At 44.8% G+C, this 16,993-nt stretch overlaps 1 protein-coding gene across 1 annotated transcript; it reads left to right on the plus strand.

Moving 5' to 3' along the window:
• The first annotated feature begins 811 nt into the window (after window positions 1-811).
• RAMAC (RNA guanine-7 methyltransferase activating subunit) lies at window positions 812-16,493 on the plus strand. Its single transcript, XM_088472991.1, has 3 exons — window positions 812-939; window positions 11,409-11,566; window positions 15,342-16,493. Exons 1-3 carry the CDS (start codon window positions 907-909, stop codon window positions 15,544-15,546), a joined length of 396 nt encoding a protein of 131 aa, XP_088329117.1. The 5' UTR covers window positions 812-906; the 3' UTR covers window positions 15,547-16,493.
• Window positions 16,494-16,993: the final 500 nt, after the last annotated feature.

The following is a 16,993-nucleotide window of genomic DNA, read 5'->3' on the forward strand; positions in this document are numbered from 1 at the left end:
TGCCGGAGGTAGTACACGCGCTCTGGTTGTTTGGGGAGGGGACATCACGCTCTGTTGTCAGGTATTTAAGTTTGTATGTATTGTATGTCTCATTATATGTCAGTGTCTTGAGAAAGGAGGTTCGTCCTCCGAAACGTTGACTGCATTAAACTGAAGTTTTTTCAATCTGATTGGAAGTCTCTGAGTGCCACCTCATTGGATACCTATATATATATATATATATATATATATATATATTATATATATATATACACACACACACAAACGTGTATATATATATCTCTATATATACATACACACACAAACATGTATACACGTACATTCACACATATATATATATATACACACAAGTACACATATGGTATATTTTTTGTGAGTCATGGATTGTGAAAATCAAACTAGGGCAGGGACACAGCGTGTAGGGAGAGGAGTGAGATTGATAAGGGATGAAGGCGCCGGGAGCTGTAGGCTGAGACTGACCTCTGCATAGTTTAACACAGTGGTTCTCAAACTCGGTCCTCAGGACCCCACACAGTTTACATTTTTCAATTATGTCACTTGTGATTCTTTGAGGAGACCTGGAAAACATGCACCGTTTGGGGTCCTTAAGACATAGTTTGAGAACCTGTGGTATAACACATATAATACGTGCGTCTACTCTCTCCGGTCACTGACACCCGGCGCGACCAACAGCAATTACCAGCCTCAGTCACCCGGCCCCGGGGGGACCTGCACCTGATAATAAGCAGCTACTGTATGCGCGCAGCCTGTGTCTCACAGCTCCCTGCTGCAGCGGCACTGACTCCGACACACTGACTCCGCCCCAGCCGGTCACATGCTGCTGACATCATCATTAAAGGTCCTTTAGTCCACTTGGATCTAGCATCTGCGCGGTTACTAGTGAGGATGAACGAGTTGTTACCTGCGGCGCCCGCTCCGGTGAGTGATCAGTAATCTGCCCGGGTATTACACCGAGCGCTGCGGGTACAGGAGGGATGATGCTTCCCTCTATATGCACGCCTTACACACCGTGTAGCCTTCTGTACCATACTCATGATAATGCAGCTTTCCAGTAGCCTCTGAGTCTTCAGTGCTGATTTATTTCCGCATAATTAAATGAGATTTACGGGCAAAAAAATCTTTGCGCAGTGGTAATTGTCCTCCAGTGAGGGCACAGTGGTAATTGTCCTCCAGTGAGGGCACAGTGGTAATTGTCCTCCAGTGAGGGCATGCTGCTTCCCATGGCAGCTAACGTTCTGTATTTCTTGTCTTGTATATCGTGACATTTCTATTTTAGATTAGTTACAGTAAACCTATACTGTAGTCACCATGCTAGGTAAGCTGGGTACACACCTGTACAATCCTCTGTCTGTTCTTGTGATAACTGACCCATTGGCGCGATATTATATGACTGTGTACACACCTTCCATCACGTGTTGTCGGGTAGAAACTGGCTGTTTACGTTTCATCCGAATCGATGGTGCCATGTCGGACCAAAAGTGAAGTGTGTACGTCCCTTTATCCGTTCTAGCCGACCGTTCTTGCAATGCTCTTCCAGCAGCGGTGGCACCATTGTGGAGTGCCTAGTTAGCACTGTCAGGTGGCTTTCTATGTACTGTTATGTGAACTTTTCAACATCCGTAAATGAAATGCAGCCATGTTTTACAATGGCAACACAATGCTTCCAGTTCACTTCCTGTATATTTGTCGATGTGCTGTTAGTTATGTCCTTTTCAGCCCAATATTGTAATTCTGTTTAGATCTGCCATGAGTGTAGCCTGAAATCAGTAGAGTGTACGTTGGTACAATCATTACTTCTGATATCTTGTTCAGATTGCAAGTAAGATTGTACAGGGGTGTAGTAGGTATTACAGCCGTACGCATGTCCGGCGTTTCAAATTCCGGCAGCCCGGCAAGGGTGAAAATCCTGATCGTCCCTAAGGTAAGTATCGCTAACCTAATTTCCCCCCCCCCCCCAACCCTCCCTTAGGGGTGCCTAAACCTAACCCCCCCCCCCCCTTCCCCTAGCCCAGTATTGGCTAACCTTGACACTCCAGCTGTTGTGGAACTATATATCCCAGCATGCCCTGCCACAGTTTTAGCATGCCCTAATAGCAAAACTGTAGCAGTGCATGCTGGGTTATGTAGTTCCATAACAGCTGGAGTGTCAAGGTTAGCCAACACTGCCCTAACCTAACCCTCCCTGGGGGGGGGTGCCTAACCCTTAGGGTGTAACCCTAAGTCCCCCCATGAGCCCTAAACCTAACCCTCCCAGCAGCTATCGGCGCCCGGCCTCACTTCGATCGGGATGCCGGGTGTCGGTCTTCCGGTGTCTGGTTAATGACAGGCATCTAGATTTAGACGCCTGTCATTGGTACCACGCCGGGATTAGAACGTCTGGAAGCCAGTGGTTGGGATTTAGACCGTCGGCTTCCAAACTACATCCCATTGTGCAGGTGTGTGTGTGTGTGTGTGTGTGTGTGTGTGTGTGTGTGTGTGTACGTGCGTATGGGAACTGTGATTGGGACTTCTGAATGGGAGTGAAGTAGATTATAACATCACATTGAAAGTGTGATTGTACAGGTGTGTACCCAGCTCTACATATGAAACAGCATGCATATCTTTCGTACATGAACGCAGGTGTGTATCTAGGGGTCCGAGCACCCCTGGCAAAGTAAGGGACCGGAGACCCCCACCGACCCTGCCTCTCTCCCCCCCCCCCCCCCCCTCTTTTTTTTTTTTTTTTTTTTTATAGTAATAATTATACTTTTGATTTATAAAACTTAAAAAATATATATTTGCGAATAAAAACAAAAGTAATCAGTTTTGAAAGAACCAAAACTCTTTATGAAGCTATCTGGGGCTGCTATGAGTAACCGGCACACAGGAAATGAACTACTGCACAAACTTCTTACCCTCCTGCTCATCCCCCTTACTACACTATGGGTGGTATTCAATTGTTATAGCGCCCAAACTCCCATCTAAAGTGACGGGAGATCGCGGGGCGCTATTCAATTGTTGCAGTTTTTCACACTGATCGCGCCCAAAGTGGTCGGGTTTAGCCGCGTAAAGCAGCTTCCCTCGACCAAAGTGCTGGGCGCGACCGCAAAAAATGATGTTTGGGTGCCCAAACAGGTCACTTTTCGCATATTTCAACTTGTACCCCGCTGGGGTGGCTGCGAGGGGCGTAACCATTGAATACCGCCCTATATGAACATAGCTATCAGGGGCTACCCACTCCACTTACTTGGGTTGCAGATTGCTGGCAGGTCTCTGGTGGGCTGGAAGACTGCTGCTCCCTGTCACTGGTAAGCAGCCTGCTGGGCTCCCTGGCTGGTGCTGGTTGTTGGTTTCCCTGGCTGGCAGGCTGCTTGTCTAATCAGATGCAGCATGCAGACTCAGCAAAGGGAAGTAGAATAATCCATGTGCAGGTGGAACGCACAATTCCTTTCTACTTCCCTTCCTGTGTACACACAGCAGAAGTCCAGTCACTTAACCTTACACAGGCAATCATTTGTCCAGTACCTTGTCATTTAAAGTTTGTCCCACCCCCACGATTGGACCTCATCCAATGAGCGTGTGGTGGACGGGTGACAGATAGGACGGAGACTGAGACAACTTCAAGTAATTTATGTTTTTAGCACTTTTCTGCCAGCCAAGTTGCTGCCTGTGACTGACAGAGGGCCTGATTCAGACCCGGTCGCAAGTGCTCGCAACCGGGTCGATGGTGGCCCGGAGGGGAGAGTATTTTACCAATAGTTAAAATACTTACCTTCTGAATTTTCAGATCTGCCGCTGTCGGGATTTGAACCATCAGACATAGGTCCAGCGGTCATTCATACCGACCCCGCTTTAATGGCTGTAGATTTTGAGATAGCCACTGTATCTGTTAAAATAATATATGGTAATTGTTAATTATTCCTGAGGTTATGGAGGGGCCACTCTGTCCGCCAGTCAACTCAGAGATTTGGTTATCCGCTCCCCATGGAAGCGCTAACTGCTGAGCGTGGCAGTGGTCATAAAGCAGGTTCTTTCGTTAGGTTTGTAAGTCGTAGCAATTACCTAAACTGATGAGGTGTGTAACAAGGAGGATGGGAATTCCTTATGAGAGCGGGGGTGGTTGCAGTTGGATAGGTGCCATCTTCTCGTTATGCCTGAAAAGTAGAATCTTTATCGATGCTCATCTTCATAATGATCAGGAGTTTCAATTAAAGGATTCCCATTTGTTCTGCTTTTAAGGGTTAGTGTTTACACAGGTTAATGTGGGTAAATTCAACTTAATGTGGCCAGGCGTGAATTTTTTGCTATTAGCCACGTAAGATAATTTCCCATAGCATTCAATGCAGCTTTTTCGTTTGCAGCCCCTGAGCAGGTGAACGTTGGGGAAAATCCCTATGTTAAGCTAAAAATGTCAGGGAATTAGTTCAGAACAACTAGGACACCGCTCCCCCTATTGATTAATTAGGCACTTAGTAGTCTTTGATTAGCATAATTCGACCAGTAATGACATGTAATTTTCGGGGTGATATTCTGCAATATGCAGAATAATCAGTTAAAAAATGTAAAACAGATAGATATATGGGGCTTCTATATAGATGGGACAGTTGTTTAAGCTTGCAGGTGGGAGTTACAGGTGTTTAACCAATTTTTAAAAGTGGCTTAAAATGACACAAATATTAACTTTCAGTCATTTGTATGCACCCCAAATGTTATAATTTTTTCTCCTTCATCCACTAGGGGACACTGGAGTCTCAATACAATGGGGTATAGGAGTGGGTTAACCGGGAGCTGGCACCTTTAAAAAAAATAAACTAATAGCTAGCTCCTCCCCCTCTATACCCCCACAAGCCAGTCTAAAAAAGTGTCCCCTGGGAGCTGGACGTTGATCTCCCGTTTAGGGCTTATTTTAATAGAAAGAATGACCTCCAATCAGCAGGAGGATGGACAGGCAGCCCACTGCCCCTGCCTGTCTACACCGACGGATGCTGCTGGGGGAGGCCTCACCGCTGCTGCACAAAGGTTAAGCTACCTACGTTTTTCTTCTGCCTCCCATCAGCCTCAGCGCTTCTAAAGAACGCTGAGGGGCCATTTTGGAGCACTACTAAGTGAAGGAGCAGGCTAGTACTCAGTTATCAGCCCTTGCTATTATTGTTGCAGCGTTATTCAACTAGCGCTGTACAGTGCATTGCTTATCCCCCTCTGTGCCCCTTCTCAGTCAGTCATAGGTGCGATTGTGATTACTACTGTCGTTTTTCTCTGTCTCTGTGTGTGTGTGGTAACAGTAATGTCTACCAAGGGGTCTAAGGCAGCCCAAAAGGCCTTTTCCTGCAAGACTTGTGGGGAAAAATTCACACAGGGACAGCCTAATGCTTCCTTACTGTGTGATAATTGCATAATGTGAGCCAGCCCATGTGGTCGGATCAATTAACATCAGTTATATCCAACCTGTCATCTGAGTTGGAAGCTGCTCGCAGAGACAGGGAGAGGCTGAATCAGACAGCATCTGAACCAGATTGGGCCCGATTTCTAGCAAGATCGGTAGAGGGTCTTACAAAGGCAGTGTTCCAGACTGCCTCTGCATCTACTCAGGTCCTTAGTAAAAGGTTGATTTATAATCCCCTACATTGGGATGAATCAGACGAAGAGGATGTTCAGGACCAAGAGGAGGGGGAAGTGCAGGAGGAGGAGGTTCAGATTACTGAGGAAATTGAACCTGCATCACAAGGGGTAGAGGCCTTGATTACAGCAGTACGACAGGTGTTACATGAGGAGGATGTAGAGGTAACTGCAAAACCGTCTATTTTTGGAAAAAGGGTTAAGCAGTCCGTTACCTTTCCAGCATAGGAGGAGCTGGATGATATTCTCCCTATTGCATGGAAACACCCAGATAAGAGAGATATTTCTTGTTCATTTGAAATCTCTTATTACCCCTTTCCGCAGGACAGTAGGAGATTGTGTGAAACTCCTCCTGCGGTAGACCCATCAGTAGCCCGTCTTTCTAAAAAGACAGTACTTCCAGTGCTGGGTGCTGTTGCTTTTAAAGAGACCTCGGACAGGAAGCTGGAATAGACATTAAAATCTCTATACACTGTAGCAGGGGTTTTGATGCGTCCGGCTCAAGTCTGCTGTTGGGTGAAAAAAGCCTTTGAGAATTGGGCTTTGCAGCTAGCGGAAGGGATTAGGTTCGGTGCACAACCCGATGACCTCATTCAGTTAGCTGAGCAGATTGCAGAATCAGCTGCATTCCTGGGGGAAGCGTCAAAGGACATTTGCAGTCTATCTGCCAGATCTTCAGCATTGGCTGTGTCAGCTAGAAGGGCTCTGTGGTTGCGTCAGTGGCAAGCAGACGCAGAGTCTAAGAGAGCAGTCGAGGCTCTTCCTTTTACGGGGGAGGTTCTTTACGGCTCAGAATTGGATAAGTGGATCTCACAAGCTACAGGTGGAAAGTCCACTTATTTACCATCTGCTACCCCTCCTCCTACCAAAAGACCCTCTGCAGGTCCGTCCTTTCGTGCCCCTGGGAGATTTAGAGGGCGTGCCAGAGGAGGCCCAGTTTTCTCCAGGGGTACCAGAGGCTGGGGTAAAGCATTGTATTCAGCTGCCTCCAGCTCACTGCAGGATAAAGCAGCTGCAAAGCCTACCGCATGACGTTCTCCCTTCTCATTTGGGGGACCCCAGAGTAGGGGCTCGGCTCCTACGTTTCAAGGACATTTGGAACCAGTCTTGTCAGGACGCCTGGGTTAAGGATGTCATTGTTCAGGGAATAAAGCTGGATTTCAGAATACAGCCTCCCTCTCGTTTTTTCAAGACAGTTTTACCTCGGGTTACGGAAAAACGTGTAGCTATCCAGGAGGCAATATAAAAATTGTTATTGTCTCAGGTAATAGTGAAGGTTCCATCCCACAAGAAATGTCAAGGGTTTTATTCCAGTTTGTTCGTTGTGCCCAAGCCGGACGGCTCCATGAGGCCCATCCTGAATCTCAAGGAATTAAACCCCTATCTGCGAGTCTTCAGATTCAAAATGGAATCTCTCCAATCCGTGATTGCGAGTCTCGAGAAAGACGAGTTTTTAGTGTCCCTCGACATAAAGGATGCTTATCTCCATATACCGATAAGGCCCCCTCATCAGGTTTTTCTTTGCAATACTGGACTCGCATTTTCAATTTCAGGCCCTGCCTTTCGGTCTTTCGTCAGCACCAAGGGTGTTTGCAAAGATTATGGCAGAAATGATGGCCCTGCTGCATTGTCAGGGTATTGTCATTGTTCCGTATTTGGACGATCTTTTGATAAAGGCCTCGTCACGGGATCGCCTGTTAAAGGACATTCATTTAACGCAGAGTGTTCTCTTACAACACGGATGGATCCTAAATTTCAAGAAATCCTCCCTGATCCCCACCCAACGCCTGCTTTTTCTGGGAATGATACTAGACACAAGGGAACAAAAAGTATTTTTGCCCCAGAACAAGGTTTGCCCCCATTCAGCACCTGGTGCGCATGGTTTTACAGCATCGCTGGGTGTCGGTACATCTCTATCAGTCTTCTTGGGAAAATGGTAGCAGCTTTCGAGGCGATACAATACGCAAGATTTCACGCCCGAACCTTTCAGTTAGATCTTCTTTCCCAGTGGTCAGGGTCCCACCTGTTTCTAAATCAGAGAGTTCTTTTGGTGTCTCAAACACGAACATCCCTCATATGGTGAATGAATCCCTCTCACCTGTTGGCGGGAAGATTTACGATGTGGGATTGGATACTCCTCACCACGGACGCAAGCCTAAGAGGCTGCGGAGTAGTGACCCTGGGAAAGCATTTTCAGGGGCTCTAGACGCAACGGAAAGCAAGTCTATCCATAAATGTGCTGGAGTTGAGAGCAGTGTTTTATGCCCTTCAGAAGGCGCAGCCCATATTGAGGGGTCAGGCGATCCGAGTTCAGTCAGACAATGCCACGGTGGTGGCCTATATAAACAAACAAGGCGGCACAAAAAGCAGAGTCGCTATGAGGGAGGTAAGCAGGATTTTGATATGGGCAGAGGAATGTGCAGTAGCAATTTCTGCAATATTCATACTGGGAGTAGAGAACTGGGAGGCCAACTATCTCAGTCGGCAGAACATCCATCCGGGGGAATGGTCCCTGAATCCTCAGGTGTTCCATCAACTGACTCTGAGGTGGGGCTGTCCGCAAGCCGATCTCATGGCGTCAAGAGTAAATCACCAGTTACCAGTCTTCTACTCCAGGACAAAGGATCCTCAAGCTGCGGCGGTGGACGCACTGTCAGCTCCGTGGCCCTTCCATTACATCTACGCCTTCCCTCCGTTTCCTCTCATTCCACGCTTGCTCCAGAGAATCAAGCGAGAAAGAGTCAAGGTACTACTAGTAGCAACAGATTGGCCCAGGCGAGCGTGGTACTCGCAAATACAAAATCGAACGAAAAAATAGATGAACCTTGGCCCCTACCCCTTCAGGAGGATCTTCTTCTGCAGGGGCCGTTCGTTTATCAGAACTTATGGGGGCTTTGTTTAATGGCTTGGCTACTGAAAGGGCCGTCCTCAGAAGCAAGGGGATCCCGTCCAGCGTGATTCCCACTATGCTGCGGGCCAGGAAGGATGTCACCTCTCAGCATTACTATAGCATATGGAAGGCTTATGTTTGGTGCGAGAGACGTAATTACCCTCCAGCAGTTTTTAGGACATCACGTCTCCTCCTTTTTCTTCAGGCCGGTCTAACAGCGGGCCTTCGTCTAGGTTCCTTAAAGGTACAGATATCTGCATTGTCAATTTTCTTTCAGAGGAAATTGGCCTTGCTTCCAGATGTTCAGACCTTTTTACAAGGAGTCATCAGAATTCAACCTCCTTTCGTACTGCCCACTGCACCTTGGGATTTGGATTTAGTTTTAATGTTCCTTCAGTCTGAAACCTTTGAGCCTTTACACAGGGTAGAAATGAAGTATTTAAAATGGAAGGTGGTTCTGCTGTTGGCGCTCACCTCAGCAAGGAGAGTGTCGGAGCTCAGTGCCTTATCCTGTCGTCCCCCCTTCCTCATTTTTCATGAGGATAGGGTGGAATTACGCACGCAGAAATCCTTTCTTCCCAAGGTAGTGACTGCTTTTCATATAAATCAACCGATGGTGGTCCCGGTTTTCAAAGACTATTCTCCAAATTCAAAGTTATTGGATGTAGTCGGGGCTCTTAAGATTTACGTGGACCGAACGGCTTCCCTCTGTAAGTCTGACGCTTTATTTATTAGGTTTGATTTGGCCCATCCAGGTTGGCCGGCGTCCAAACAAACCATTTCAAGATGGATTCGCCTGGCTATCAGACAGGCTTATGTGGTGGCTTCCAGACAACCACCTAGTACCATTACCGCTCATTCAACGCGCTCGGTAGGTCCTTCATGGGCGGCTGCTCGGGGGGTTTCATTAAACCAACTTTGCAGAGCAGCTACTTGGTCGGGAAAGCATACTTTCCTTAAGTTTTATCGATTTGATACTTTTGCAGCCTCCGCTTCTGATGTTGGTCGTGCAGTACTGCAGGGTTCTCAGCGCACTCCCACCCGGGATGTAAGCTCTGGGACGTCCACATTGTATTGAGACTCCAGTGTCCCCTAGTGGATGAAGGAGAAAATAGGATTTTGGTACTTACCGATAAATCCCTTTCTCCGATTCCACAGGGGACACTGGACGCCCTCCCTGCGCTGTTCTTTCTGCAAGATGCTACAGTTGTTGCATTAGGTCGTTTGATTGGTCTGTTACCGTTTTTCTTTCTGTGTATGATGTGTTAGTACATGGATGTAGTTATTGTAGCTTTTCTGTCTCCTTCTCCTTACTTCCAGCTCTCCTTGGGCACAGTTATTTTTAGACTGGCTTGGAGGGGGGGGGGGGAGGGGTATAGAGGGGGAGGAGCTAGCTACTGTTAGGTTTTTTTTGTTTTTTGTTTTTTTTTAGGTGCCAGCTCCCGGTTAACTCACTCCTACAACCCATTGTATTGAGACTCCAGTGTCCCCTGTGGGATCCGATAAAGGGATTTATCGGTAAGTACCAAAATCCTATTTTTCACTGTTATTAAAAGACCTCTAAACTCAGGGATAAGACTTTTTTCAATTGAATTGTGCATTATGCGGGAATGCGCATACATGCAGTAATCAAAATATCTGCTCAATAAGCTTGTTAAGTCAAGCCGCAGTAAACAAAGATTTCACTGCGGCTAATTGAATCTGCCCCCCTTAATTTTGCTGCACGCCTCATTTTTTTTTTTTTTAAATGCAGCAATCCACTGCTCTTGCCACCCTTTTCTAAGTGAAGCACTGGCATCCCGGTTTCTCTCAGAATTGAATTTTAACTCTTCTTGCTACTTTTTAAAGCCTTCAATCACTCCACCTGTTCATACATCTTCTGCCTCATCCCCATTCAGGGAAGCAATCGGGAAGCCGACTGCCTATATACCGGCAGCCGGCTTCCCGACTGTCTTTTCCCGGCAAGGGTGAAATGCAGGGCGTCTAGATGTAGATGCCCGCATTTCCCTGACGTCGGGAGACCGGCGCCCGGCATCACGATCGTAGTGATGCCGGGCGCCGCGAGCGGACAGCCGCGGGAGGGAGGGTTAGGTTTAGGGCTCCCGGGGGAAGACTTGGGGTTAGGCACCCCCCCCCCCGGGAGGGTTAGGGTTAGGCTAGGGGGAGGGAGGGTTAAGGTTAGGCACCCCCGGGGGGGGGACTTAGGGTTAGGAACCCCCCGGGGGACTTAGGTTTAGGTAGCGGGGAAGGGGGTGCTTAGGGTTAGACAATTAGAGGGGGGATTAGGGTTAGGCACTTGGGGGGGGGGGGGGGGAGTTAGGGTTAGGCACCCCTAAGGAGGGTTAGGGGGGTTGGGTTAGTGGATACTTACCTATCCACGATCGGGATTTCCAGCGCTGTCGGGCTTCCGCTGCGTTGCACTCTGCTCCTGTCGGGCTGCCGCTGACGGGAATCGAACCGCCGGCCATGCGGCCAGCGGTATTTCATACCCATTCCCCCATTCACACTCCAGCCCTCTTCACTCTTCCAATGACTGCTGGCTGTCTCAACTTCTCCCACACCCGACTCCTGGATTTCTCCTGTGCCCCGGAGTGCCTGCCCACGTTCAATCAGATTTTCACGCATCCTCCCTTCCTTGAAAACTCATCCCTTTATTAGCACCCACCACCCCTCAACCTAACTATCCAGCTACTACAATACCCATCTCTGCTCACCACTCCCCCTTTGTCTCTATCCACAGTGCCTCTGGAATGTAACCTCTTGTGAGCAGAGCCCTCTCTCCGTCGCTATGTAATTACGCAGTATTCAGATTTAATTATGTATAGCTGTTTTTGTCTTTTTTTTTTTTTTTTTTTTTTTTTTTAATATTATACATGAAGTCTTGTTTTTATATTTTTTTAAGGTGATGGAGTCATCTGATATTAAACAGAAGTATAAGGACATGTTTGCTCATCGCTTCACAGACCAGGATGAAGAGTACCAAGAATATTTGAAAAAAACAGAAAGTCAGCCTCCAATTGTTGAAGACTGGAGAGTGGGACACCAAAGAAATCAAGATAGGTACTTGAGATTAATTTGTGTACTTTACATCGAAGATTTTAAGTGCATTGTCGATACCACTGTCCTAAATTAGGCACCTATGCCATTTCTGTATCAAAGCGACCTTCTACAGTGAATGAGAACTAAACCTAAAACACAATCTTAACCAATATCAAAATACAGTATATATCTAGTTATCATACAACCTTTTACTATGTATGTAATTTTGAAAGTGTGTGTTTTTTGTTTCTATTAGTCACTGAGAAGCAGAGCTTCTGCACTACTATAATGCTTTGTACAGCTTAGTGGTGAGACACACTAATACTGAGCCTCTGTGAAGAAACACACACACGCATGTGAACTGTGATGTTGTAGCATTCACAACAGACATTTTAGGCTTTCACTTCTGCCCTTTCTTTAATATTAGTATCCTTCCCATGTGTTTATATATTGTGGGGCATAGTTTGTTTCAAGTAAAGGAAGGGGAATAACTTTTTTCTTTTTACAGAACTGTAATAAAAGTCAAGGTTAGACAGAGCAGGGATTTTTATCTTCATATACAGTGCATCCAGAAAGTATTCACAATGTTTCACTTTTTCCACATTTTGTTATGTTACAGCCTTATTCCAATTTTTTTTTTCCTCAAAAATCTAAATACAATACCCCATAATGACAACTTGTAAAGTTTTTTTGAGATTTTTGCAAATTTTAATACAAAAAAAAATAAGAAATCGCATGTACATAAGCATTCACGGCCTTTGAAATGAAGCTCGAAATTGAGCTCAGCTGCATCCTGTTTTCACTGATCATCCTTGAGATGTTCCTATAGCTTAATTGGAGTCCACCTGTGGTAAATTCAGATGATTGGACATGATTTTGAAAGGCATACACTTGTCTATATAAGGTCCCACACTTGACGGTGCATGTCAGAGCACAAACCAAGCATGAAGTCCAAGGAATTGTCTGTAGACCTCCGAGACAGGATTGTCTCGAGGCACAAATCTGGGGAAGGGTATAGAAAAATATCTGCTGCTTTGAAGGTCCCAATGAGCACAGTGGTCTCCATCATCCGTAAATGGAAGAAGTTCGGAATCACCAGGACTCTGCCTAGAGTTGGCCAGCTGTCTAAACTGAGCGATCGGGGGAGAAAGGCCCTACTCAGGGAGGTGACCAAGAACCCGATGGTCACTCTTTCAGAGCTACAGCATTCCTCTGTGGATAGAGGAGAACCTTCCAGAAGGACAACCATCTCTGCAGCAATCCACCAATCAGACCTGTATATTAGAGTGGCCAGAAGGAAGCCACTCCTTTAGTAAAAAGCACATGGCAGCCCACCTGGCGTTTGCCAAAATGCACCTGAAGGACCCTCTGGTCTGATGAGACAAAGATTGAACTCTTTGGCCTGAATGCCAGATGTTATGTTTGGAGCAAACCAGGCACCGCTCATCACCACACCAATACCATCCCTACAGTGAAGCATGGTGGTGGCAGCATCATGCTGTGGGGATGTTTTTCAGCATCAGGAACTGGGAGACTAGTCAGGATAGAGGGAAAGATGAATACAGCAATGTACAGAGACATCCTGGATGAAAACCTGCTCCAGAGCGCTCTTGACCTCAGACTGGGGCGAGGGTTCATTTTTCAGCAGGACAATGACCCTAAGCACAGAGCTAAGATATCAAAGGAGTGGCTTCAGGACAACTATGTGAATGTCCTTGAGTGGCCCGGCCTTGAATCCAATTGAACATCTCTGGAGAGATCTGAAAATGGCTGTGCACCGACGCTTCCCATCCAACCTGATGGAGCTTGAGAGGTGCTGCCAAGAGGAAGGGGTGAAACTGCCCAAAGATAGGTGTGCCAAACTTGTGACGACATATTCAAAAATACTTGAAGCTGTAATTGCTGCCAAAGGTGCATCAACAAAGTATTGAGCAAAGGTTGTGAATACTTATGTACCTATGATTTCATAGGTTTTTTTTTTTTTATTATTTTTTTTTTAATTAAATTTGCAAAAATCGCAAAAAAATTTTATACATTGTCATTATGGGGCATTGTGTGTAGAATATTGAGAACAAAAATGAATTTATTCCATTTTGGAATAAGGCTGTAACATAACAAAATGTAGAAAAAGTGAAGCGTTGTGAATACTTTTCCGATGCACTGTATGAAGATTTACATTGTTGGGCATATACAGTTAGTGGATAAACTAGTGAAATACCAAGATACTTGTTCAGTTGTTTGACGACCATGTGCCACTTGTGTCCTCTTTGGTCCCGAGCCAACCAATGTCTGGAACCATGCAAAATAAGTGCTGTACCAATTCTTGGGAAGTCCTTGATGTAGTAGAATGTGCTGTTTCAGACATAGGGCCTGATGCAGTAAGGATCGCTACTGCGTACGCAGCTGTGAATTCGTACGGAACGCAGCTGCAAATGTATGTTAATGCCTGCCATAGCTCATCCGGCATAGCGACACCCACTGTTCCTTTCTCACATCTGCATTACCTCGCACTCCTGCGTATACATTGGTTCCATCGACGCACATCGGCCCGTCACGCATTTTATCTAGGTCTTACCAGCTACAGAAACTACAAGTCTCGTCACACGCAATGAGTACTCAAGCTGCGTATGCATTTGTAGTGACTAATTTTATGCACGCCCAGGAAGCGGCATTCAAAAGGATACTCCTGCATTTTTCCAACCATTCCCCCTCATCACCACCCCCCAAATGCTCACAGCCTGTCACTCACTCTGCAATGGATTCCTCAGTGCGTCCGTAATGGCAGAGTGATCGCTGTGCACTGCATGCACATTGTTAAACAATCGATCGATCTGCTTACGTAATTGATTAATTAAATTGCTGAATCAGGCCCATTGTTCCAAATTAATAGATTGGGTTCATAGCTGGTGACAGAAGCCCATGAAATAGGGTCCTGCTAATCAAACTATTATGAATGGAGGCATTGATGTCCTTGAAGGCTCTTGTCCCATCAGGAAAGAAACACTGCAGCGTGGAATGAAAATTATTACACAGTACATGGCCATACACTTTTTAAGATGATTTGTTCAACCATCCAACTTGTTGGCTGGTTGGAACAAGCATCTGGTAATGTAAGGGAGCATATAACAATTTACCATTTGCTCTCAAACACGGTAAAACAACCAAAGACTGTCATTCTGTCAAATTGGTTAAATCCTTTTGATTTAACCAATTTGTCTGAACAACTGTCTGTTTTCCAGTGTTTGGGAGCAAATGGTCCATTGTCATTTGCTCCCATACATTACCAGATTTTCATTCCAACCAGTCAACTAGATAGAATGGTTGGACAGATAATCTTAGTGTATGGCCAGCTTTAGCATTGAAATTCCATTCTAAAAACTGCAGAAACTATTGCACCCAGGCCATTAATATTTGTAATCATATTATGTTCAGTGAATAATTCATAGTTCACAAAAGTCCCCACCCTCAGTGGAGCCTAGTCTAAATTCCCCTACTACATCCACATCCTATGGGCCCATCCTATGACTGTTAAGCCAGACCTGTATGAAAGCCATTGCTTTCAATATATATGGTTTCCCTTACAACAGCAGGTGTTTGCTGCTGTTTTTGTTTTCCCACCACATGTAACTATAAAAGAAATCCTTGAATTATACATGTTGATAGTTGCAATGATATGCTGTAAAAAGTGCATTAGTGAACATTGCTTTTTTTTTTTAATTTCATGTAAAGAAGGTAATGGATTTTTAAGAGGCCATAATAAACTTTCCTGTTTGAATTGTTTCAATTGATATTACAGGTATCGAGATAATAGACATCAAAGAGACTGGGATAGAAGACGGGACTGGTCCAATAACCGCTATAACCAGTATAACCAGCACCGTAGCAATAGAAGTTGGGGTAGCAGCTATAACCAACAGAGACAAGAACGTTCTTACCAGCAACAGGGAGGATCCTACGGCTATAATTCTGGCAAACAGAGATTTTACCCTGATAGTTATTAATAAAATTAAATGTGTTTTTTTTTTTTTTTTTTCTTCAATAAAAACAGCTTTTTGTTTACACATATAATCATAAAATATATAAACTGTTCATGTACTGTTTACATATATAGTACATTATTTTTGTAGCATGTTCCCTGTATTGCTATGTGTTTATTTAAAACTGTGCTGTAATGTGGCTACTAGCAGAGTTGTGTGTGCCAACATAATGATGTAAGTATTGTTGGAATCAAAGTATAATTGAAAGAAAATGGCATTGTAAATATAAGAGTAGCTATTACTACTCCTAGAATTGAGTAGTCTACTAAACACTTCATTGTCCATAAATATACTGTATGTTCACATAAAGAAATAAAATATGCTAAAGTATAGGGCCACCTTGGAGGACATTTTGGGGGGATTTAATAAAGCTAATTGCCATAACAATAATTGTTGGTTAGATACTTGGCGAAAGTTGCTTATTGCCTTCAGTACTTCCTTTTTTTTTTTTTTTTGAGATCTTTCCATTCAATTTGGCTAAGAGATAAATATTTCCACACGTCCCTGTCTTCCACAAGCCCCATAATTACCTAGCTCTTGGGATAGGCTTGAAAGGTCTCTAGATATAGTAAAAAGTGGGGTTGTGCTTAATGGCACCCAAAAGAGTTACTTTGTAAGCCGTTGCTTCATTAATATAGCCCCATGTCTTTTGGACACTTTGCTTCTAATTGTTTTATGATCTGTATCTATGCACAGGTACATGTGGAATATTTAAATTACAGCTACTTGTTGAAAACCATTTAATTATGATTGTTCCTTTTGTATTCTGCCAGATTCCTAATGAATATTTCAAGACGTGTGACACATGAATTTAGATGTGCTAGGTAAAATGTGTTGAAAATGATAAAAAATATGTAATAGGAATATCTGACATATTTTGATTGAAAATTAAAAAAACGGTCGCTGATCTACGTTAGTTTTTTCATGTTTATTTGTGTTTCCATTTTTATTTAACACAAGTGTGTCACAACATTCATTACATGTTATGTACAAACCGCCTGAGGTTACTAAATCTACTGCAGATAAGTGTGTATACGTTACAGGGAAGTATATGCAGAAAACTGTCCAGATATTATATAGAATTTGTAGGCACAGTTTAAAGGGGATGTAGTTGACATTCCGGTGCCGGAATCCCAGCACTGGCCTCCTGACTGCTTACATCCCAACAGTAAGTATTGGGGTTAGGTTTAGGCTGCAGGTAGGGTTAGGGTACTTACCGGCAGGTGTCAGTGTTCCAACCCAATCTGGATCCCGTGCCCATCTTGTTTAAAGTAGACATAATTTATGAAATTCAAGACTTTTAAATTAACATCCACTGTATTACCCCTGCTCACTGTGTCAGTGTCAGTTACCAGAGCTAGAAGGAGATCCCTCTTCTCTGAAAATGTCCCTATGGTACATGGGGGTTAGA

Source organism: Taudactylus pleione, unplaced genomic scaffold (genome assembly GCF_031769625.1).
Source record: "Taudactylus pleione unplaced genomic scaffold, aTauple2 ptg000129l, whole genome shotgun sequence".
NCBI classification, from domain to species: Eukaryota; Metazoa; Chordata; class Amphibia; order Anura; family Myobatrachidae; genus Taudactylus; species Taudactylus pleione.